The sequence below is a fragment of the Typopeltis vanoorti genome, chromosome 14 (genome assembly GCF_054136105.1).
Source record: "Typopeltis vanoorti isolate ZY-2024b chromosome 14, IOZ_Tvanoo_1.0, whole genome shotgun sequence".
NCBI classification, from domain to species: Eukaryota; Metazoa; Arthropoda; class Arachnida; order Uropygi; family Thelyphonidae; genus Typopeltis; species Typopeltis vanoorti.
Genome location: NC_143562.1, coordinates 28,478,842 through 28,503,844, shown reverse-complemented (window position 1 = coordinate 28,503,844; position 25,003 = coordinate 28,478,842). Strand labels below are relative to the sequence as shown.

The window sequence follows — 25,003 nt, the reverse complement described above, 5'->3', positions numbered from 1 at the left end:
AAGTATGATATATATTTCATATATGAAATATATAGATTATGATATCAATTTTCCTTGTCTAACTCAATGGTAACATTATAGAATATGAGTAAGTTTGCTCAAACATGACCTTCTTTCAATAAACCCATTCTGTTCACTGCAGAGTTTGGATTCTCTGTCAACCCATTTCAGCATGCAAACCCTAACCAACTTTTCCAAAATCTTTGCCACCACTTCAGTATCTCTGGAGTGATGGCAAAGACCTTGTGCAATGAGATTACCATATATTCTTTCCACTCTTGTGGAATCTTCCCTGTTCTGAGACTCAAATTTATATATAGTCTGATCAAAGGAATAGCCAAACACTCTTTTTTGCATCCTTGCTGATATCACATTATCCCTATTTCCAAATTGTTATTCAATTTGTGCAACAGCTATAGTACTCCCTCGTGCACCCAAGTTTCTTCATCCATTGAAGAGGTAGCAGTGAACTCAATGTTGCATACACCAGGTTGTGTGCAACATTGTATGCAATTATGGTAACAGTGTGGCCACAGCGTGGAGTTATTTAACGAACTCTACCAATGTATGTCATGCTGGTGTACACAATGTGCTTTTTGATTGGGTTAGATGTTAATAAGGCTGTGGAAATGGATGACATATCACTATGTATTTTTAAGGAAGGTGCAAAAGTGTTAACTGTGCCCTTGAACCTGGTTATTTACTGAAAGTTTTTGAGTGGGAAAAGTTGGTAGCTGAAAAAAAGCAAAATAGTACAACTCCACAAGCATGGTTCTTACACAGAAGTTTTGAGTTACATACTAGTCTGTATATATCTACAGTTGTGGAAAAGTTTTGGAGAAACTGGTACGAATAGAATACAGGATTGGGTTCATGGACATAGGATTCTTTTATGATGGTCAGCATGGGTTTATGAAGAATAGGTCTTCTTTTAGCAGTCTGATCTGCAAGTACTGCAGATCAAACTGTTAAAATTTTATTACATTTTATGATAAGGTGATGAAGTTGGATAAGGGAGATCAATGTACAGGGATACTCATGGACTTTGCAAAGGCATTTGGTAGATTATGACATGACAGAGTGGTGTATAAGCTGCAGATGATGGGATTGGATAACAGATTGGTTAAATGAATTGAAAATTGGCTTTATGAACCATATCAGCAAGTTGTGTATGATGGAGCAGTGTCTCAGAAAAGGAAGGTGACCAGTGGTGTGCCTGAGGGTTCTGTTCTTGAGTCCTTACTGTTTAACTTATTTGTTAATGATATTTCATTTGGATTGACTAGTGATCTTCCGTTTACTGATGATGTAAAATTGGGGAGAATTACAAGGAGCACTGCTGATGTTAATTCCCTTCAGGAAGATTTGAATATACTTTTTGCTTGGAAAAATGAGTGGGATTGTAGTTTTAATCAGTGCAAAGTGTTGCATTTTAGAGTGCACAGATATATCTTTTGTACTATATTGATGGCACTATACTGCAGGATTTGGGATCATGGGGTGATGTGTGACAGTGGATTAAAGTTTTGAGGGCACATTTGCAAGTGTTGCTTGCTTTGATATCAGTTGTTGCTCTGATAAGCAGTATGTTAAAATGTAGAGATAAGGTGGTAGTGTCTGTATAGGGTATTGGTTAGACCACAAATGGATTACGCTTGTGTTCAACATTGGTCATCTAGTTTTCATTGTGATGTGGATCCAGAGACAAGTGACAAAAGTAACATCAGGACTCTGGAATATTGATTTATATGGAGAGGTTGAGGGAATATAGACTGCAGAGTTTGGTAGATTGGTGGAAAGAGATGATATAGATAATATTTGGCTTAGTTTTTTATTCGTTAATATAGAAGGGATTATAAAAAGAGTGGAGGGTAAGATGGAAAGAAAAAGATGCCATCCCTGGAAGCTGTGTAACGATATGTTGAAGGGTGCGAGGGGTAGATTTTTTACATGGAGAGTGGTTGGTGAGTGGTGCACATTACAAATGTATGTTCTGAATATAGGGAACATGAATCATTTCAAGGTTCAATATGATAGACATATTGCTCATTAAGTGTACCTTCCACAGTGAGTACTGACTATAGAAGTTACTGTAATAATAATAATATTACCATTAAAATGGTACAGCTGAAATTATAACAGATTTTAATAGTGATCCTGCATACTAAATTTCAATAGCTTTCATGAAGCTAGTCAGAACTTATTGTTCTGATTTCAAATCATTTCCCGAATAGAAACATAACAGGGAAAAAACATCACACATCTTAGCAATAATGATTGTTTAAAAATGGAAGTTATGTGCACTAATCTTCAAACCTGTTTTGAAGTTTGAATTTTTGATCACTGATAGTACCATTTTTTATTTTATTTTTAATGGGTAATAAGTTTGTGAAAATCCAGGTGTTTGATTTTTAGAATGTGAATATTCATCATCATCATCATCAAATTCCTGCCATGTACCCTCAAGGGGTGTACAGGATATGATAGTACTACATGAAAAAAATTACATCATTACTAACTTCCTATCTATAATTTTCCTCCAAATCAGTCTGTTACTTGTCAAGACTCCAACATTATCAGATCTTATATTTCTATCGTCTAAGGCACTTTGTACCATATCAATCCACCTATATCTTGGTCTTCCTCTGGGTCGTTTTGCTGCCAACCTGGCAGAGAACACTTGTTTTGCTAATCTTTCTTCGCCCATTTTGTTTAAGTGACCATACCACCTGAGATTAGCTCTGTTAATGCATTCCTGAATGGTGACAACATCAAGTTCTTTTTTAATATCCTCATTTTTAATATAATATTGCCATTGATGCCATCTGTTCATGCACCTAATCTTTCTCAGGACTCTCATATCTGCGGTCTCTAGTCTTTGGTCAAGTGTTTTATTTCTGACTCAGCCCTCAGATCCATAAGTTAAAACTGGTTTGAACACTGTCTTGTATACAGCTAATTTAGTGTTCTGACTAATTTCTCTCTTATTCCATATGAATTTATTCAATTGACTTCCCACCATACCAGCTTTGCTGATTCTGTTGTCTATTTCTATATTTAATTTACCATCTTCAGTAAAAATCGTGCCTAAATAGCTGAAATGTTTTACTTGTTCCACAGGTTCTCCATTCACAACACAGTTGACATTTCAATGATTCTTCCTATTTTCATTGTCTTTGTCTTTTTATTGCTGACCTTCATACCATATCTATTACAAGAGCTATTCAATTTAGTCAGAGAACCTTGCAGACTTGTAGCGGATTTATTTAGAAGTATAACATCATCCGCATAAAGCAAAGAGCTGACATTAACATCTCCAATTTCGATATCATGTTTAATACCACTTTCCTTCATAATGCGATCCATATAGATAATGAATAACAGAAGAGATAATGTACATCCTTGTCTCACACCAGATTTAACATTAAACCATCTTCCTGTACTTCCTTCAATTCTAACTGCTGACTTACAACTCAAATACAGACTAAGTATTGCTTGATATAATGCCTCATTGACACCATATAACTGTAACGTTTTTGAATAGCTTCTCTCTGGGCACCTTGTCATATGCCTTTTCCAGATCAACAAAACTTAAATACAGATCTTTGTTATATTCCCATGCTTTCTGTACTATTTGTCGTGTACTATTAGTACACGACAAATAGTACTTTCTGTACTAACAGTGAAGATCTGATCTTCAAAGCCTCAATTTGGCCTGAATCCAGCTTGTTCTTCACCCAGCTTTCCTTTCCCAATTCTTCCCAACTATTTCTCAAGTATACTTGCATAGATCTTGCCAGGAACACTCAGTAGGGAAATACCTCTGTAATTCTCATATTCAGTTTTATTTCCCTTTTTTATATATGGGTACTATGAGAGCTCTACTCCAATCATCAGGAATTCTTCCCCCTGTCCAGGCTTTCTGAACTATGCAGTGCAGCCGCTGTAAGACCTTTATACCACCATACTTCAGCATTTCTGGTCGAATATCATCTACTCCTGTTGCCATTCCGCATTTCAAGCCTTTGATGGCACTTTCTACTTCAAGTACGGATATGTATTCCTGACTGCATGCCTGGTCAGTGTTTTTTACCACTGTGCTGTCATCACTGCTTGTTTCATTTAGCAATTTTTCGAAGTAATTACTCCATATTTCAAGGATATCTTTTCCCCCTGTTTTCATGTCACCTTTATCATCTCTAATTCCTTTTACAGCACTCCTTCCTCCATTTCTATGCTTCTTCAACAACCTCCAGAATATCTTACCACCTTCTTGATATTTATTTTCTATATTCTTGCCAAAGTCCTCCCGTGACTTCTGTTTATCTAGTTTTACACAGTGTTTAGTATTTCTGCATTTATTATTATTATTATTATTATTAAACAAGACCTCATGGAGTCAAAGACTCATCTAGGAGGTCCTTTTATCTCGCACACATCTCATCATACCGGGTCTTAAACACATTCAAACTCCTTGCAGACACCACACTCTCAGGCAAGGCATTCCAATCATTCACAACTCTGCACGAAAAAAACCTGCCTCTCACTCCCCTACTCACACCCTCTTTATACAGTTTCCAGGTATGACCTCTGGTTCTCCCCTGATCTCCCACTATTCTCTGTAGAACTTCTCCACCATTGATCCTATAACAACCCCTTACCAACTTGTAGGTCTCTATCATATCTCCCCTCTTCCTTCTCTCCACTAGACTCTGCAAATTACATCTTTTCAATCTTTCCTCATACTCGACATTCCAGAGGTCAGAAACTACCTTAGTCAGTCGCCTTTGGACCCTTTCCAAAACCTGGTCTTCATCCTTCTGAAAACCAGGTGACCAAATCTGGGCACAATAGTCCATGTGTGGCCTAATCAAAGCCTTATACAATGGAACAAGAATCTCCCTACTTCTACACGTCAGTGTCCTCCTCATCATTCCCAGAAGTCTTTGTGTTGTCTTCACGATTTTGGCGATGTGTCCCCTAAATTTTAGATCCTTATCCACTATCACTCCCAGATCTCTTATTTCCTCTACTTCCAACAATATATTCTCACCAAGCATAAATTCTGCATCCCATCTTTGTTTTCCAAATTTTAAAACCTTACATTTTGCAACATTGAACTCGCATCCCCATTTGCTTGCACAATCACTCAATTTATTCAAGTCTTCTTGCAAGGCCACAACATCTTCTCTACTCTTTATGGTTCGTCCCAACTTTGCATCATCTGCAAACAACTGAATATCTCCATCCAAATCTTCGCCAATATCATTAATATACAAGTTAAATAGTAATGGCCCTAAAACAGATCCCTGAGGCACTCCACTAGTGACTTTCCTTTTCCTGGATATTGCACCCCCATACACAACTTGTTGATACCTATCATATAGCCAGTCTCCAATCCAATGCACTAATCTAATATCCAACCCCATCTGCTCTAGTTTGACTGTCAACTTATCATGAGGTACTCTATCAAAAGCTTTTGCAAAATCCAAGTATATTACTGTGTATCCTTCTCCTCTGTCCAAGGAAGCAGTCACTTTATTGTAATAAGTAAGTAGATTACTAAAACACGACCTCCCTTTAGCAAATCCATGCTGTCCATCAAAGATTATACCATTGTTGTCAACCCAACTCTGGATCCTAGTTCTCACAAGCTTCTCCAAGCTGACTTATTTGACAGGAACTTTTGATATGCTTTCTTCTTTTCCTTCACAGCCTCTTTAACTTCCTGTGTCCACCATGGGGTTCTAATTTTTCTATCTTTGCAGATAACTTCACCACATGCCTCTCTAGCTGAATCAATTAGGGCTTTCTTCAAGGCTTGCCACTGAATCTCCAAGGTTTGATTCCTTTTCTCAAACTCTTTAATTTTTTTCTTTAATAATCTTTGTGTATTTTAGTATGCAGTTCACTCTGAGAGCTGCTCAACTTTTATTCGCTTTAAAACTTTCTTACATGTTATTCTTTTCAATATGAAATTCAATTTTATCCTGCTCACGACTAAATTGTGATCATTTCCAATTTCAAAGCCTCTGTACATTCTGTTTTCCTGCACCAGGGAGAAAACATCACTATCAACAATAACATAGTCAATGAGACTTTTCTTATTCCTTGTCTCTTCTCTCCATGTGAATTTGTGCACATTTTTATGTTGGAACATGGTGTTAGTAATAACCAGTTCATGTCCTGAGCAGAAATCCAATAGATATTTGCCATTATTATTAGCTTTGCTCTTTTCTCCAAATATTCCCAAAATATTTTTGTATGTCTGACAATCATTTCCTACTCTGCTATTTAGATCCCCTACAAGGACTAACTTTTCATTTTTCATTGTGTCAGTTGCTTTTTCTAAAGCCTCAAAAAATTCCTCCACTTCTACCTTAGTAGAACCTTCTGTGGGACCATAGGCACAAATAAGTCTGATTGTCCAGTTCCCCACATTACTCTACTTGAGACTGACTGCCATTCAAGAAGATTAGCCTCGTATTTTGTGTTGAATACTATGGCTACTCCTTCTTTTCCTTGATTGTCATCGCCTGAATATAACATTTTGTATTTATTGCTCAGAAAGATCTCACCAGTGTTTGTCTTTTTTGTTTCAGTCACTCCTATTATGTTGATCTGGTACTTATCTCATTCCTCAGCTAGCTTCATTTCTTTGCCATTCAGGCTTCTTATGTTGATAGTACCAATCTTTAACTCTGGTAATGTTGAGTTGGGGTGTTATTTCAGATTTCTTCCAGTAGCTGACTGTCCTGTTTCCCTGGCGAAAACAACAAGGTCCTTGTTTAACCCGGTTATGCCCCAGCTAGCATGAAATTTTGTCAGGTTGTACCATCATTTTTTATTTTGTTTTAACCAATAAGAATACAATTTGGTCGGCTAAATCCCAAATAGCCAGCCCATCCTCGTTCATTCAGTATCCAAGTAGATACCCAACAGGGTGCATCATGAGAAGGTGAGGATTGGACATTAAGTCAGAAGTCCTGGTCGGTTCTCTGCATTCCTTTAAAGGTTATGTTGAGCTCTCTTCTCATTTATACAGCTTTCACCCTTAAGCACCCCATGTGAATATTCTTATCTTCATATTACTTTTATGAAAACTGAACTCTGAATCCTTTTGTTTTGCCTAATTTTGTTACAACAAATGGTCCAGTTGAAATTAAAACATCTTGTGAGAAATTTGACTATCTAGACAGTGGTAATTATCAGTTGAAATCATTATTCATTTGAAACCAAAATTGAAGCATGTGGGCATTCTCTTGTGTACACATCTTGATCCCAAATTTTATCAAATTGCATTCAGCTAGAGCAGAGTTATTCCAGTATGTAATTTTGACATTTTGCCAGTAAGAAAGGAATGCATTTAAAAAAATTAGCAAAATAGTGAGAAACCAGGAAGTTGGGCTTTTGGCTTAGAAGTGTCTGCTTTATTAGTGCTCTTTTTATTAGTTCTGCTGTTATGGTGTTGCTCAAATTTCAGTGGAATTTCCATTTACAGAAATCAAAATAATGTCAGCAGGAATTAGATAAGTACCAGATCGACATAATAGGGGTGACTGAAACAAAAAAGACCAAAACTGGTGAGATCTTTCTGAGCAATAAATACAAAATGTTATATTCAGGCAATAACAATCAAGGAAAAGAAGGAGTAGCCATAGTATTCAACACAAAATACGAGGCTAATCTTCTTGAATGGCAGTCAGTCTCAAGTAGAGTAATGTGGGCAAATATGAGAATGGGGAACTGGACAATGAGACTTATTTGTGCCTATGGTCCCACAGAAGGTTCTACTAAGGTAGAAGTGGAGGAATTTTTTGAGGCTTTAGAAAAAGCAACTGACACAATGAAAAAGGAAAAGTTGGTCCTTGTTGGGGATCTAAATAGTAGAGTAGGAAATGATTGTGAGACATACAAAAATATTTTGGGAAAATTTGGAGAAAAGAGCAAAGCTAATAATAATGGCAAATATCTGTTGGATTTCTGCTCAGGACATGGACTGGTTATTACGAACACCATGTTCCAACATAAAAATGTGCACAAATTCACATGGAGAGAAGAGGCTAGGAATAAGAAAAGTCTCATTGACTATGTTATTGTTGATAGTGATGTTTTCTCCCTGGTGCAGGACACCAGAGTGTACAGAGGATTTGAAATTGGAAGTGATCACTATTTAGTCTTGAGCAGGATAAAATTGAACTTCATATTGAAAAGAATAACATGTAAGAAAGTTTTAAAGCGAATAAAAGTTGAGCAGCTCTCAGATGTAAATTGTAGACTAAAATACAGAAATATTATTGAAAAGAAAATGAAAGAGTTTGAGAACAGGAATCAAACCTTGGAGATTCAGTGGCAAACTCTGAAGGAAATATTGATTGATTCTGCCAGAGAGGCATGTGGTGAGGTTGTGTGCAAAGATAAAAAAATCAGAACTCCCTGGTGGACACAGGAAGTTAAAGAGGCAGTGAAGGAAAAAAAGAAAGCATATCAAAAGTTCCTGGCAAATAAGTCAGCTTTTACTCTTACAGAATACAGAGACAAATGTAAGAAAGCTAAACAGTGTGTAAAACTAGCTAAACAAAAGTCATGGGAGGACTTTGGCAAGAATATAGAAAATAAATATCAAGAAGGTGGCAAAATATTCTGGAGGTTGTTGAAGAAGCTTAGGAATGGAGGAAAGAGTGCTGTAAAAGGAATTAGAGATGATAAAGGTGAAATGAAAACAGGAGAAAAAGATATCCTTGAAGTATGGAGTAATTACTTTGAAAAACTGCTAAATGAAACAAGCAGTGATGACAGCACAGTGATAAAAAACACTGACCAGGCATGCAGTCAGGAATACATATCCATACTTGAAGTAGAAAAAGCCGTCAAAGGCTTGAAATGTGGAAAGGCAGCAGGAGTAGATGATATTCGACCAGAAATGCTGAAGTATGGTGGTATAAGAGTCTTACAGTGGCTGCACTGCATAGTTCAGAAAGCCTGGACAGAGGGACGAATTCCCGATGATTGGAGTAGAGCTCTCATAGTACCCATATATAAAAAGGGAAATAAAACTGAATGTGAGAATTACAGAGGTATTTCCCTACTGAGTGTTCCTGGCAAGATCTATGCAAGTATACTTGAGAAACGGTTGAGAAGAATTGTGGAAGAAAAGCTTGGTGAAGAACAAGCTGGATTCAGGCCAAATAGAGGCTGTCAGGATCAGATCTTCACTTTACGACAAATAGTCGAGAAAGCATGGGAATATAACAAAGATCTGTATTTAAGTTTTGTCGATTTGGAAAAGGCATATGACAAGGTGCCAAGAGAGAAGCTATTCAATACGCTGCAGTTATATGGTGTCAATGGGGCATTATATCAAGCAATACTTAGTCTTTATTTGAGTTGTGAGTCAGCAGTTAGAATTGAAGGAAGTACAGGAAGATGGTTTAATGTTAAATCTGGTGTGAGACAAGGATGTACATTATCCCCTCTGTTATTCATTATCTATATGGATCACATTATGAAGGAATGTGGTATTAAACCTGATATCAAAATTGGAAATGTTAATGTCAGCTCTTTGCTTTATGCGGATGATGTTATACTTCTAAATAAATCCGCTACAAGTCTGCAAGATTCTCTGACTAAATTGAATAGCTGTTGTAATAGATATGGTATGAAGGTCAGCAATAAAAAGACAAAGACAATGAAAATAGGCAGAATCATTGAAAATGTCAACTGTGTTGTGAATGGAGAACCTGTGGAACAAGTAAAACATTTCAGCTACTTAGGCACAATTTTTACTGAAGATGGTAAACTAAATATAGAAATAGACAACAGAATCAGCAAAGCTGGTATCGTGGGAAGTCAATTGAATAAATTCATATGGAATAAGAAAGAAATTAGTCGGAACACTAAATTAGCTGTATACAAGACTGTGTTCAAACCAATTTTAACTTATGGATCTGAGAGCTGGGTCAGAAGTAAAACACTTGACCAAAGACTAGAGACTGCAGATATGAGAGTCCTGAGAAAGATTAGAGGCATGAACAGATGGCATCAATGGCAATATCATATTAAAAATGAGGATATTAGGAAAGAACTTGACATTGTCAGCATCCAGGAATGCGTTAGCAGAGCTAATCTCAGATGGTATGGTCACTTAAATAGAATGGGAGAGGAAAGATTAGCAAAACAAGTGTTCTCTGCCAGGTTGGCAGGAAAACAACCCAGAGGAAGACCAAGATATAGGTGGATTGCTATGGTACAAAGTGCCTTAGACGATAGAAATATAAGATCTGATAATGTTGGAGTCTTGACAAGTAACAGACTGATTTGGAGGAAAATTGTAGATAGGAAGTTATTAATGATGTAATTTTTTCATGTAGTACTGTCATATCCTGTACACCCCTTGAGGGTACATGGCAGGAATTTGATGATGATGATGATGATGAAATAATGTCAGCTAATTAGCAGCTTCTCAATTGTAACAAGCCTATTTTCTTAGTACTTGCCTTTTTTTTTGCAAGTGATTTTTTATGACGTAATATATTTTTTTTAGATGAATTAGGTAAAATTGTTGAGGAGGAGTATATCTTGACATATATATATGACTTTCGTCTTCCTCCTTTACTGTTCCTTCCACTTCTTTTGGTATGATTATGCTAATATTCTCAATGAGAAGATTATGCACACTCATGGGGGGGGGGGAAATAATTGGCATTCTGCATTTGGTTAAAATTAATTGAATGACCTGAACTGTAGAAGTGCCTATGGAGGGGGAGAAGGAAAAATTACTTTTTTGGTGATTTTTACTGTTTTCAAGTGCTGTGGTTTTTCTGTGAATTGTATTTAGTGCTTCATAATATTCATTGTTGTGTGTCTTGTTGATTACCTTCCTGATTAAAGATAGTGAACTTTATTACTCCATCTGAAACTGTAGTTACAGCAGGTTAAATTTGAGACCTATTTCTTTTAATTAGAATAGTCAGTGACTTTACAGTATGTGACTTAAAATCACTGCCATTACTTGATAGATCAATATTTTTCATGCAAGCAGACATCTGTTCATGCTGCAATTAGATACGGTGTTATATCTATTACTATTTTTTTTTTTTTTTAAATTTTAGTCCCCTTTATGTAAACGACTTCGTTACCAGTGTACATAAAAACTAAAGATTCTCATTCCTCTGCAACCCCTTTTACAAGTATGATGTATAGCATCTATCAGTATTGTTTTATAATCATCATCATCATCAAATTCCTGACATATATCCTCAAGGGGTGTACAGGATCTGATAGTACTGCATGAAAAACTTATGTCACTACTAACTTCCTATCTACAGTTTTCCTCCAAATTTCAATCTATTGCCTGTCAAGACTCCAACATTATGAGATCTTATATTTCTGTCTTCTAAGGCACTTTTCACTGTATCAATCCACCTATATGTTGGTCTTCCTCTGGGTCTTTTTCCTGCCAACCTGGCAGAGAACACTTGTTTTGCTAATCTTTCCTCTCTTATTCTGTTTAAGTGACCATACTACCTGAGATTAGCAGAGCTAATCTCAGGTGGTATGGTCAAAAAAATTTTAAAAAATAAGTCATGGTATTATTTTATTTATTCTCTATATGAGAGTTCTAGTTAGGCCAAACAAATTTGGATCTTTATATACCTAAAGTATTTAAGGATGCAAAAAAAAAGAATTTTGTATACTTTTATACATCCATTTTGAAATAATTATTTTACTTAAATTTAAAAATTTAATAAGTACTATAGCGTGATAGTACCATAGGGTTGACTAAGAGGTTGAATAATCTGAGAATTCTGCTGTAGAGACCAAGCATGAAACTTCTTTCAAGCCACTTCAGGCTATCCAATAAGTAGGATAGTCTCATTTTGGTGATAATGTTCATCTATCACCTAAAGATATTATTTATCCACATCCCTGCCTGTGGCAGGATTTGAACGTAGAGCCTGTTTAGCAAGAAAGTGCATATGCTATGAATTCAGCCAACCAAGCTGGCAATACATTAAATCACATTATAAACATTCATAAACACAATCTCATTATATGAATTGAAATTGCTGATAGGAACCTCTCTGTTATTTTTGGTGGTACAATTTTTACACAAAATATATAAATAAATGTTCAGAAAAATGTATTTTAATATTGTAATGAGTAGATTGTTCCAAGAATTTAACTTGGCGAATCAAATCAAACGAATAAATAAATTTTATTGTAGTTTTATGTGAATTTTCGGATGCAAAGTCTCATTAGCGTGTCATAAGGGTTTTCATATTTAATATTTATTTTGCAAAAATATTTTATGGTGTTACATATATTTTTTGATTCTTATTTCATTGGTACAAAATTTAAAAAGTTCGAGAACCCCTGCTGTAGACTATTAGCAAATAGCTAAGAATGAGTAGTTGTTGTAATAATAAGTTATGTGATGCAATTTGTTTTGAAATGATTACAAGTACATTATAGGAATAATATGCTTATTGATGATATAATAGATACCTTTTCTATTTTTATTTATTTATGGAGAATTGTTTGTTACCTTATTTGAAATTATGTGTTTGTTTATCAAAGCTGATATTTAAATACTGAAGAAGTGTTTTCATTGCAGAGAACGAGTAGTTCAGATGTTCCAGCATGCATATAACAGCTATCTTGTTAATGCATATCCTTATGATGAACTTAGACCGTTGTCTTGTAATGGAATGGATACCTGGGGGAGCTTTTCTTTAACTCTAATTGATGCTCTAGATACCTTAGCTGTTATGGGTAATTATACTGAATTTCGGCGGATTGCCCACAAGATAATCAGTACTGCTGACTTTAATATAAACATCAATGTCTCTGTATTTGAAACTAATATACGAGGTTTGTATATTATCATAGCTTTATTGATCTATATATTTACTTGAATGCTTGGTGGATTTTATAACTGTTAGCACGAAAGGAATCATCCATGATTTAGCATGTTAAATATTATTGCTTCACAAGTTGATGTTGAAGCCAAGAAATACTTTCAGTAATAAAACTGAAGGTGTGACTCAGTTTTTTTGAGAGTTAAAACTTATCACCCGGGCTGCTTAAGGGTCAAAGCCGTATAACTGAGAGGAGACCCCCACATCGCCTTTAAAGGAATGCAGAGAACCAACCAGGGCTTCTGACCTAATGTCCAATCCTCACCTTTTCGTGGTGCACCCGGTTGGGTATCTACCTGGATACTGAACGAATGAGGATGGGCTGGCAATTTGGGATTTAGCTGACCAAATAGTAATTCTTATTGGCTTAAACCAAATGATGATACAAGATGACAAAATTTCATGCCGTCTGAGGCCGTTGCCCGGTTAAACAAGGCCCCCGTTATTTTCACCAGGGTGAACAGCGAAAAGTCAGCTACTGGAAGAAATCTGAAATAACACCCCAACTCAACATCACCAGAGTTAAAATTTGGTACTATCAACATAAGAAGCCTGAATGGCAAAGAAATGGAGCTAGCTGAGGAATCAGATAAGTACCAGATCGACATAATAGGGGTTACTGAAACAAAAAAGACAAAAACTGGTGAGATCGTTCTGAGCAATAAATACAAAATGTTATATTCAGGCAATGACAATCAAGGAAAAGAAGGAGTAGCCATTGTATTCAACACTAAATACGAGGCTAATCTTCTTGAATGGCAGGCAGTCTCAAGTAGAGTGATGTGTACAAATATCAGAATGGAGAACTGGACAATGAAACTTATTTGTGCCTGTGGTCCCACAGAATGTTCTACTAAGGTAGAAATGGAGGAATTTTTTGAGGCTTTAGAAAAAGCAACTGATACAATGAAAAAGGAAAAGTTCGTCCTTGTTGGGGATCTAAATAGCAGAGTAGGAAATGATTGTCAGACATACAAAAATATATTGGGAAAATTTGGAGAAAAGAGTAAAGCTAATAATAATGGCAAATATTTGTTGGATTTCTGTTCAGGACATGGACTGGTTTATTGCTAAAATCATGTTCCAACATAAAAATGTGCACAAATTCACATGGAGAGAAGAGACAAGGAATAAGAAAAGTCTCATTGACTATGTTATTATTGATAGTGATGTTTTCTCCTTTGTGCAGGACACCACAGTGTAGAGAGGATTTGAAATTGGAAGTGATCACTATTTAGTCTTGAGCAGGATAAAATTGAATTTCATATTGAAATGAATATCATGTAAGAAAGTTTTAAAGCGAATAAAAGTTGAGCAGCTCTCGGATGTGAACTGTAGACTAAAATACACAAAGATTATTGAAGAAAAAATTAAAGAGTTTGAGAACAGGAACCAAACTTTAGAGATTCAGTGGCAAGCCTTGAAGAAAACCTTGATTGATTCAGCTAGAGAGGCATGTGGTGATGTTGTCTGCAAGGATAGAAAAATCAGAGCTCCATCGTGGACACAGGAAGTTAAAGAGGCAGTGAAGGAAAAGAAGAAAGCATATCAAAAGTTCCTGGCAAATAAGTCAGCTTGTGCTCTTAGAGAATACAGAGACAAATGTAAAAAAGCAAAACGCTGTGTAAAACTAGCTAAACAAAAGTCAAACAAAAGGGTGGACTTTGGCAAGAACATAGAAAATAAATATTAAGAAGGTGGTAAGATATTCTGGAGGTTGTTGAAGAAGCTTAGAAATGGAGGAAAGAGTTCTGTAAAATCAGTTAGAGATGATAAAAGTGACATGATAACAGGGGGAAAAGATATCCTTGAAGTATGGAGTAATTACTTTGAAAAAAAATTGCTAAATGAAACAAGCAGTGATAGCACAGTGGTAAAAAACACTCAACAGGCATACAGTCAGGAATACATATTCATACTTGAAGTAGAAAAAGTCATCAAAGGCTTGAAATGTGGAAAGGCACAGGAGTAGATGATATTTGACCAGAAATGCTAAGTATGGTAGTATAAAAGTCTTGCAGTGGCTGCACTGCATAGTTCAGAAGGCCTGGACAGAGGGACGAATTCCCGATGATTGGAGTAGAATTCATAGTACCCCTATATAAAAAGGGAAATATTACTGAATGTGAGAATTACAGATGTATTTCCCTACTGAGTGTTCCTGGTATGTTATATGCAAGTATATTTGAGAAACGGTTGAGAAGAATTGTGGAAGAAATGCTTGGTGAAGAACAAACTAGATTCCGGCCAAATAGAGGCTGTCAGGATCAGATCTTCACTTTACGACTAATAGTAGAGAAATCATGGGAATATAACAAAGATCTCTATTTGAGTTTTGTAGATCTGGAAAAGGCATATGACAAGGTGCCAAAAGAGAAGCTATTCAATACGCTACAGTTATATGGTGTCAATGGAGCATTGTATCAAGCAATACTTAGTGTTTATTGGAGTTGTAAGTCGGCAGTTAGAATTGAAGGAAATACAGGAAGATGGTTAATGTTAAATCTGATGTGAGACAAGGATGTACATTATACCCTCTGTTATTTATTATCTTTATGGATCACATTATGAAGGAAAGTGGTATTAAACATGATATCAGAATTGGAGATGTTAATGTCAGCTCTTTGCTTGATGTGGAGATTCCCTGACTAAATTGAAGTTTGCAAGATTCCCTGACTAAATTGAATAACTGTTTTAATAGATATGGTATGAAGGTCAGCAAGAAAAAAAAAGGCAAAGACAATGAAAATAGGTAGAATCGTTGAAAATATCAACTGTGTTATGAACAGAGAACTTGTGGAACAAGTAAAACATTTCAGCTACTTGGACAAGATTTTTAGTGAAGATGGTAAATTAAATATGCAAGTAGACAATAGAATCAACAATGCTGGCATAGTAGGAAGTCAATTGAATAAATTCATATGGAATAAGAGATTAATTAGTTGGAACACTAAATTAGCTGTATACAAGACAGGACAGTGTTCAAACCAGTTTTAACTTATGGATCTGAGAGCTGGGTCAAGGAAAGATTAGCAAAACAAGTGTTCTCTGCCAGGTTAGCAGGAAAATGACTCAGAGGAAAACCAAGAAATAGGTGGATTGATACGGTACAAAGTGTCTTAGACGATAGAAATATAAGATCTGATAATATTGGAGTCTTGATGAGTAACAGACTGATTTGGAGGAAAATTGTAGATAGGAAGTTATTAATGATGTAAATTTTTCATGTAGTACTATCATATCCTGTACACTCCCTTGAGGGTACCAATCAGAAATTTGATAATGATGATGATGAACTGCCTTGTGGTAATGACTGATAAAAATCCTCTTTTAAATTGTGTTGAATTTTCCATACATATATTTTCCATATATACTTCCATTACCGTTATTCACACCACAGCTCTATACAGTCGAGACTCATTAAGGGAAGTCAACACACATGCAGACAGATCATTGAATCCTGCCTTAAACCAATTCATAGTTTATACATTTGCCACACTTATAGGAAGTGCATTCCATGCACCACCCACTCTCCACTCAATGTCCTGCTCCTCACTCTCTTGCTCTCGCACCATCCTTATACAGCTTTCAAGGATGGCTTCTTGTTCTACTCTTATTTACTACTTCTCTATGAAAAATCTTATTCTGGTAACAATCCCTTACCAACTTACTATTAAGAGAGACCTCCAGAGAATCACGGACTCACGAAGGGAGGCCACATACATGCACTAGCTATCATACTTATTCTTGAATTCATTCACACTGCTTTCACTCACAGTATCCAGTGGCAATCCATTCCAATCGCGCACCACCCTGTGAGAGAAAATCTAACCCTCATCCCCTACTTAGTGCCATCCATTCTCAGCTTCCAGTGATGCCCTCTTGTTCTCTCCCCACTTTCCATAAAATGAAAAATTCCATCAACTGAAATCCTGTATGATCCATTCAGAAGTTTGTAAGTATCAATCATATCACCCCTCTTTCTCCTATTTGCTAGTGTCTGCAGTTTACAAATTCTCAATCTGTCTTCATAATCAGTATTCTACAATCCTGATATATCATTTTTAGCACTCTCCTTTGCACTTTCTCCTCTGTATCAGAATCACAACAGAAACCAGACCTGTGCACAGTAGGCCAAGTGAGGTCTTATCAAGATCTTCTAAAGAAGCAAAACGATATCCTTATCTTTTCATGTGAAAGTTTGTTTCAACATTGGAATTATTTTTTTATACATCACAATCATATCCTCTCCTTTTATTCTATTCACAAGGCTCTGCAAGTTCCATTCCCTCAATCTGTCTTCATATACCACATTCCATAGAACTGGTACTGACTTAATGAACCTTCTCTGGACTCTAACATATCCTTATCCCTCTTGAAAACCAGCCGATCAAATCTGAGCACTCTAGTCCATGTGCAGCATGATCCTTATACATGGGAACCATAACCTCTTTGCTTCTACATGACAAGGTACTCCTTGGTTGCCATAATCCATTTTGATGTTCTTACAATTTTAGCAATGTGAGCTTTAAACTTCAAGTTGTCCACCATCACTCCCAGATATCTTATCTCTTTCAAAATTTGTTCATTAATTGTAAATTCTGCATCTCAATTTTGTCTAACAAATTTCAAGACCTTGCACTTTGTAACATTAAACTGATAGCGCCACTCACTTGCCAAGTTAACGTAGTCTATTTGAGATTTTCCAGATAAGACGGATCTTCTCTGCTCCTCATAATTCTTTCTTACTTTGCATCATCTGAAAAAACTGCATATTTCCAGTTAAGCTTGTCTCATTATCTTTAGTCTACAAGTTAATAATGTCCCAAGACCAAATCCCTGCAGTGCTCCACTAGTGACCTCCCACTTTTGTCATACCACTCCTCCATATATAACTTGCTAATACCTATCCAACTCACCAATCTCTTATATACTGCAGAATTTTTGTAATATAATGTTTTATTCATTTCCAGAGGCAGGATTACATGTTTTGATTGTTGGTATATTGCATTATGTTTCAGAAATTGTTCAACTTTGTCAGATTATGCATCAAGAAGAATTACTTTTCAATAATTTTAGCTGGCGAGTAATTTCTTAAGTAGAATTAGTGTGTAATTTTTATTTTCATTGGCACAGGTAGGAAATCTGATGGGGGGGGGAATGGAGGCAAGAAACTGAAGAAATAGAATTTTTGGTGGGAAGTTTGGCTTTGTGCATGTGAACATTATTGCACATGAGGTTATGCTGACCACGTGAAGTGCGAAAAAGGTGACAAAAGTAACATTAGGTTTATTTATAAGCACTGCTTAGAAATAGCTGAGTTAAAGCAAATAGTACAGATAGTAATAAGTAAATCTGGAATAGTGCAGTTTATTAAGGGCAAACTTTGGGGAGAAGTCACTGAAGATTCTTCAGGACATTGAATTAGTTAATCGAATATCACATAAACGTGAACATTTTGAAACATTGGCTGAGCAACTAGAGAATTGATAGGAACAATAGAAGGTGATTTGGTAGAGGATAATTGTTCAGTATTGAAAGTAGCAAATTTAGAATAGATATGAATAACCATTTGAATAAATTGTTAGCTTTAGGGGAATGAATCTGCTGTGTGATTAGGGTCCTTGCTTGACCCTATGTTTGACACCAATTCTGATTTATGTGCTAGCATTAAAATCTATAGTGATTCTATGGTAAAAGTGGTTGGGAGTATTTTATGCAAGTTAAATAACAACAATGTTGCTTGAGCAGGTTGTTGGGCTAAGACAAGTGTTCCAGGCTTTGGGCTAGAACAAGTGTTTTAAATAAAGTTCTGTATACAATAGTAGTAGTTTTTATTTTTTTTATTGTAACTGCTAAGTCAAGAGTTAAAAATGTTAATTTTATTAATATACTCTCATCAGGTTTTATAGCAAAGAATCCATAGTGAGAGCTTCATTGTCAAATCTCTTTGCCCTCAAAGGGTGTACAGGATAGTGATACATAAAAAGTTTGCATCATTACTAATTTCCTATTGGCAACCCAGAATTTCATCATTGTCAGATCCTATATTTTGGTCTTCTAAAACACTACTTACTGTTTCAGTCCACTTAGATCTTAGTCTTCCTCTGGGTCTTTTTCTCCTGATCCTGGCAACAAACACCTTTTTTTTTTTTTTTGCTAATCTTTTCTCTCCAATTCTGTGATCAAATCAGCTTGGATTAGTTCAGCTCACACATTTCTAAATGTTAACAGTGTCAAGTCCCTTCCTAATATCCTCATTTTTGCTGTGATTCTGCCATTGATGCCATCTGTTCATTACCCTAATTTCTTTCAGACTTTCATATTTGTGGTCTCTAGTCTTTGATCAGCTGTTTTATTTTTAACTCTCTCTCTCTCTCTCTGATTCATAATCCTCAGATTTGATAGCAAGGAATCCGTATTTTTCAATGAAAACTGGTTCGAATCCTGTATTGTTTAGTTTAGTGTTTTGACTAATTTTTATCTTATTCCATATAAATTTATTCCTATAACTCCCTCTCATACCATCTTTGCTAATTCTCCCTCTTTTTTTTTTTTTTTATTACAAACATGTGCCTAAAGAGTTGAGACATTTTACTTCTTTTATAGCTCCTGGGTGAGCCTCAATAGCTCAGTTGGTTTAGATGAGCCCTTTAGCTGGGTTTGAATCCTGTCTTTGATATAAGGAACCTTTATCAGTTGTTTTCGGTCAAATGCTGAGTTAGCTGTTCTCGTATGGAGGGTTTTTTCTCCCAGAAACATGTATTTCTCATCTTTCAAAACAGGCAGACTAGCTGAAAGAGCACATAATATACAGACATAAGACACCTTGGGAATAAAGGTTAACCAACCTATTCCATCAGATCTGGTTTCAAATGCCTACATAGCGAAGTGTGGTCTGCACATGTAAGTTTAAATCAGGGAGGAAGGATAGGTTCTGGATAATTTATAATATTGGATATTTTATAATTTTGGCGAGTGGGTGGTGTATGGTGGAGTGGAATCAGGATGAACAAAGGTGACCTGTGGAGTGCTTCAGGACTCTGTGCTAGGGCTACTACTTTTTATTTTATATGTTAATTGTTCTGGTGTGGAGTCTTTCGAAGGCAAAGTGGCATGCCGTTCGACAGGTCCCCAGGTTGTAGATCAGGGAATGGCCACTAGAAATGGTGGCTAGCTGCGAATAACCAATAAGCAATCCTGGACAAGAAGTGACAATGCCAACAGGACATGGTGGATTAGTGGACAACTCCAGTAACTTTATAAAATGCCACATAAGTCCAATGATAGTACTGCGTCAAGGCAAGCTTAGGCCACCCTAAGCCTAAACATAACATATATGCTCCTTCTTATATCTCTTCAAGGAGGACTGAGATTTGTTATACTTCTAAATAAATCTGCTACAAGTCTGCAAGATTCCCTGACTAAATTGAATAACTGTACTGTTGTAATAGATATGGTATGTTGGTCAGCATTAAAATTGTAATAGATATGGTATGTAGGCAGAAACATTGAAAATATCAATTGCATTTTAAATGGAGAACCTATAGAACAAGTAAAACATTTCAGCTACTTAGGCATGATTTTTAGCGAAGGTGGCAAATTAAATATGGAAATAGACAACAGAATCAATAAAGCTGGTATGGTAGGAAGTCATTTTTATTATTGTTATTATTATTCAGGCCTCCGTGGAGTCAAAAGACTCATCGTGGGAGGTCCTTTCTAAGAAACACAAGTCTATCAAAACTCATTGAGGGAGGTCCCTCCTAGGAAACACAAAGTGTCTATCATACCACTCCTTAAACGCATTGACTGTTCTCACTCCCACCACTCCATCAGGCAGTGCATTCCATGGATCAATCACCCTCCATGCAAAGAAACCACTCCTCACCCTCTTTCTCACAGTTTCCTTTCATAACTTCCAGGGATGGCCCCTTGTCATGACTCCTTCCCGCTGTTCAACCAAGCAAAAGAACTCCCCAGTGTCAACTCTATAACCACCTCTCAATAGTTTAAAAGTCTCAATCATATCACCCCTCCTCCTTCTATCCACAAAACTCTGCAGTCTACATTCCCTCAACCGATCCTCATAACTATCATTGTACAGTCATAAAACCATCTTTGTTATCTGCATTTGTACCCTTTCCACAGTTAATTTATCCCCTTCAAATCCTGGGGACCAAATCTGAGAACAATAGTCCAAGTGTGGTCTGATCAGGGTCTTATACAACGGAATGATAACTGTTTTATCTCTGCAGGTCAGCGTCCTTCTCATTATTGCAACAATCCTCTCTTACCCCTTCACCACCTTTGTAATATGTCCCCTAAATTTCAGGTATCTATCAGTCATCAACCCCCCAGATCTCTTGTCTCCCCTACTTCCTCCAGTTTAACTCCTCCCATAGAGTATGCAGCATCTCATCAATGTGTCTCAAACCTCAAGACCTTACATTTTGCTGCATTAAACTGACACCCCCATTCATTTGCCCATCTATGTACTTTATTCAAATCCTCTTGCAGGGCTACCACATCTGCACTATTACTAATAACCCTTCCCAGCTTCGCATCATCCGCAAACAACTGAATATCCTCTTGCAGTCAATGGACAATGTCATTGATATAAAGGTTAAACAATATAGGTCCCACTACTGAGTCCTGTGGAACCCCAGTTGTAACCTTCTGCCTCTTTGATATTGCTCCACCATACACAACTCTCTGATACCTATCGGATAGCCAATCCTGAATCCAGTTGGCCAATCTGACATCCACACCCATGTGCTGCAACTTGAATATCAGCTTTTCATGTGGCACCCTGTCAAATGCCTTTGCTAAGTCTAGGAAAATGGCAGTATATGCCTTTCCCTCATCTAATGCTCTTGTAACTTTATTATAAAAGTCTAGCATATTGCTAAAACATGAGCGCTCTTTCACAAATCCATGTTGATTCTCACAGATAACATTACCCTCATCTGCCCAATGCTGTATACGATCCCTCACTGCTTTCTCCAAGATCTTACTAACTACTGATGACACACAAACTGGCCTATAATTAGACACTTCCAGTTTGCTACTGTCCTTATGCAATGGCACTATCTTACCTTCTTTCCATTCCATGGGCACCTTTCCTGCAGCTAGACTTTCACTGAAAAGCCAGGTCAAAGGCACTGTAATTTCCCTAGCACATTTTCTCAAAACTCGTGGTGAAATACCATCCAGTTCAACAGCTTTATTGGTATCCAGAGTACTCAGTATTTGGAACACACTCTCCTCCTGCACCTCTAAACCTCGAACCTGCTCTATCCCTCTAGTATTGAAATTGACTCCTCCAGGATGAAATACTCCAATAAAGTATTATAATTACGGCTATTTGCCTGCTTCAGTTTAGGAGTGCCCCTGTTTAAATGTCATTGGTTCATGGATTCTTAGGGCATTGTAGATGTAAATTTACCAAAAAGTATATGTAGCATAAGGAAGAGAAATTTACACATACCTTTTTCTGGGTGTGCGGTTTTTCTTCTTTCTGCGATGTCCGAAAACTACTGTGTGTGTGGAGGGGGGGTAGGCAATTTGGGAGAATTAAATTAGAAAAACCCGGGTTTTTTTGTTTTTTTCAGTAATATATATATATAAACATATATATTATATTATTATGTTATATAGGGTGAGGAAAAGGTGAAAGGGTTGATTTTTTATATAGGGAGGGGGAAGAGGAAAAGGGGGTTGACAGGGTGCGGTCCGTTTCGACTATTTTTGGTCATCATCTGAACACATTGGGAAAGTGGATGCTATGTCAGGTCGGGTAGGTGCCTCTGTTTTTGAAGTGTTTATGTTATCGCCTATTGGTCGGGGTTGTGACCTCAATTTTATGTTGTGAAGCTTCCAAACATCCGAGATTATGTAGTGCCTGTGTACTTTGATAGAGTTCGCGTCACATTTTATGGCTATTGTTTCCGATATTCTAAACATTGTTTCATTGTCTTGTCTGTCTACTATGATGACCTTGTCGATCTGCGGGATATGTTTTTGTTCAAGGGCGTGAACAGCTATTTCCGTTTTTCCTGTGCTTTGTATTCAATTTTTCTTTTTGATGTTACGTTTTTTACTGTTTAAATGTTCAGGAATAGGGATGTTACAATCACAGAAGTGTTCTTGTAGTCTTGCCCATAAAGACCTGATGGTGGAACCTGTGTAGGTGATATCACAGTCATTTTGGCAGGGAAATTTATAGACTACATTGTGATGTTCAAATATTTCTTCTATGTGTGTGAGGTTTGGTGGATTTTAGGAGATTTGCCAGTTTTCCCAGAAATAATATACATACTCCAATAAAGTTTTCAATGAACAATTCCATTATGCCCTCTTCATCAGTCACTCTATTCCCATTTTTATCCCACAATGCCATTCTTCCACAGTCATTTCTCCTCCTACTGGCCACATAGCTAAAAAATTCCCTAGGAATTTCCTTGGATCTAAGGGCCAATTTTTTCTCATATTCCAGTTTTGCCTTCCTCATACTAAACACTCACCTGTCCTGTGTCTTATATTCTTCATGCATCTTCTCTTCACCTGTCTCCTTATATCTCTTCCATTTCCTCTTTTTCGCATGCAATTCCTGTTTAATATTATTTGTCATCCACTTTACTCCAAATTGTCCTCTTCTTCGCTCGTGGAATACAGCTTTCCATTGCTGCTAACAAATATTCCTTCACAATTTCCCAAGCACTAATGATATCCCGGCCTTCCAATTACTCCCTCCACGAAACTTCTCCAAGTTGACATCTAAGACTATTATAATTACCTGCTTTATAATTCCACATAAGACATTTGTCCCTCAACAACTCTAGACATTCCATTACGTTATTGCTATATGCATCTTCCTTTCCCTAATTTATGCTGCTGTAGTTAAAATTTCCCATAACAATCATTCTTCTTGCATTTGCCACGCTCAACTGTCTCAACTTCTGGTCCTCACCCTCTGTGCGCCTTGGTCTGTAGCAACACCCCCACCAAATATCCTGTCTTGCCCACCTCCACCTCACACCATACGTTTTCAAAATCATTAGTGCCACAGCCTTCCAAAGCCTCCACTCTTAAGAGTATGTAGGTCATCATTTATCATAAGCAGTACTCCACCACCACGCTTCCTCTCCCTTATTCCGAATACTCCTGGCATTAGTATAATGCATAAAAATGCCATTGTTTCTATACCCAGCATTATCCCCTCTAGACTCCACTGGGCTCAGCGTTACCTGATGTCATCCATCTTCTCCCAAGTACCCATTCCCACAAGAGGCCACCCCTGCTACCATCCACACTGGGACACACTGACTCATTCAGAACAGCAATCTCTCTCTCCAGATGCCTACATCCTTCCTCATTCAAATGCAAGCGGTCTCTCGCATACAGTCCTCCTCTCTGTTCTCAAATGCTCTCCAAACATCCACATATTCCAATCCTTTCTTCTGACACATTCTCGCTATTATGCCATTCAATATCACCCCTTTTCTGCTCAGCTCATCACTGTCATACCTAGGCAACACACACTATCTTTCCTCTCTGTGTCTTCTTTTGTATACCCTCAAACAAGAATCTCATATCTCTTGCTACCCTACTTACATTATCACTCACGTCATTTGTTCCTACCATCACAATCATCTCATCTACCCTTTCACCTCTCTTAATTGCCATAGCGACACTTCCTATCTTTCCTCCTGGCAAACATTCCTCATGCATCCTATCATGAACACCACAGATCATTGAGTCCTCGTACATGACACCTCTTACCATTCTATCATGAACACCACGGATCATTGAGTCCTCATACATTACACCTCTTACCAGCCTATTCCTCGATTGCTTACGTGCATCCCTCTCTCTCTCTCTACTGTAACACTTTCGCTCTGTGCTCCCCTACTTACCTGCCTTCCTGACATCACTCTATCCCTAGTCCCTGTGCTCCCTTAGATTCCTCTTGTTCCCCCTTTCCTGCTGTTTCCATTATTTCCTCTTCTATCATTCTTGTATCTGATACTCATTCCCTCTCTTCCGCTTATCCTATTCTCACCTCTTCTATCATTCATACC

The 25,003-nt window shown here is 37.0% G+C and overlaps 1 protein-coding gene across 1 annotated transcript in view; it reads left to right on the top strand.

Annotated features, from left to right (window-relative positions):
• Positions 1-25,003, top strand: part of LOC150099330 (ER degradation-enhancing alpha-mannosidase-like protein 2) — a 146,053-nt gene that overhangs the window by 19,904 nt on the left and 101,146 nt on the right. The window contains exon 2 of the mRNA XM_090403720.1: positions 12,617-12,873. Coding sequence (XP_090259846.1) covers positions 12,617-12,873 — 257 coding nt within the window. The remainder of the gene's footprint in view (positions 1-12,616; positions 12,874-25,003) is intronic.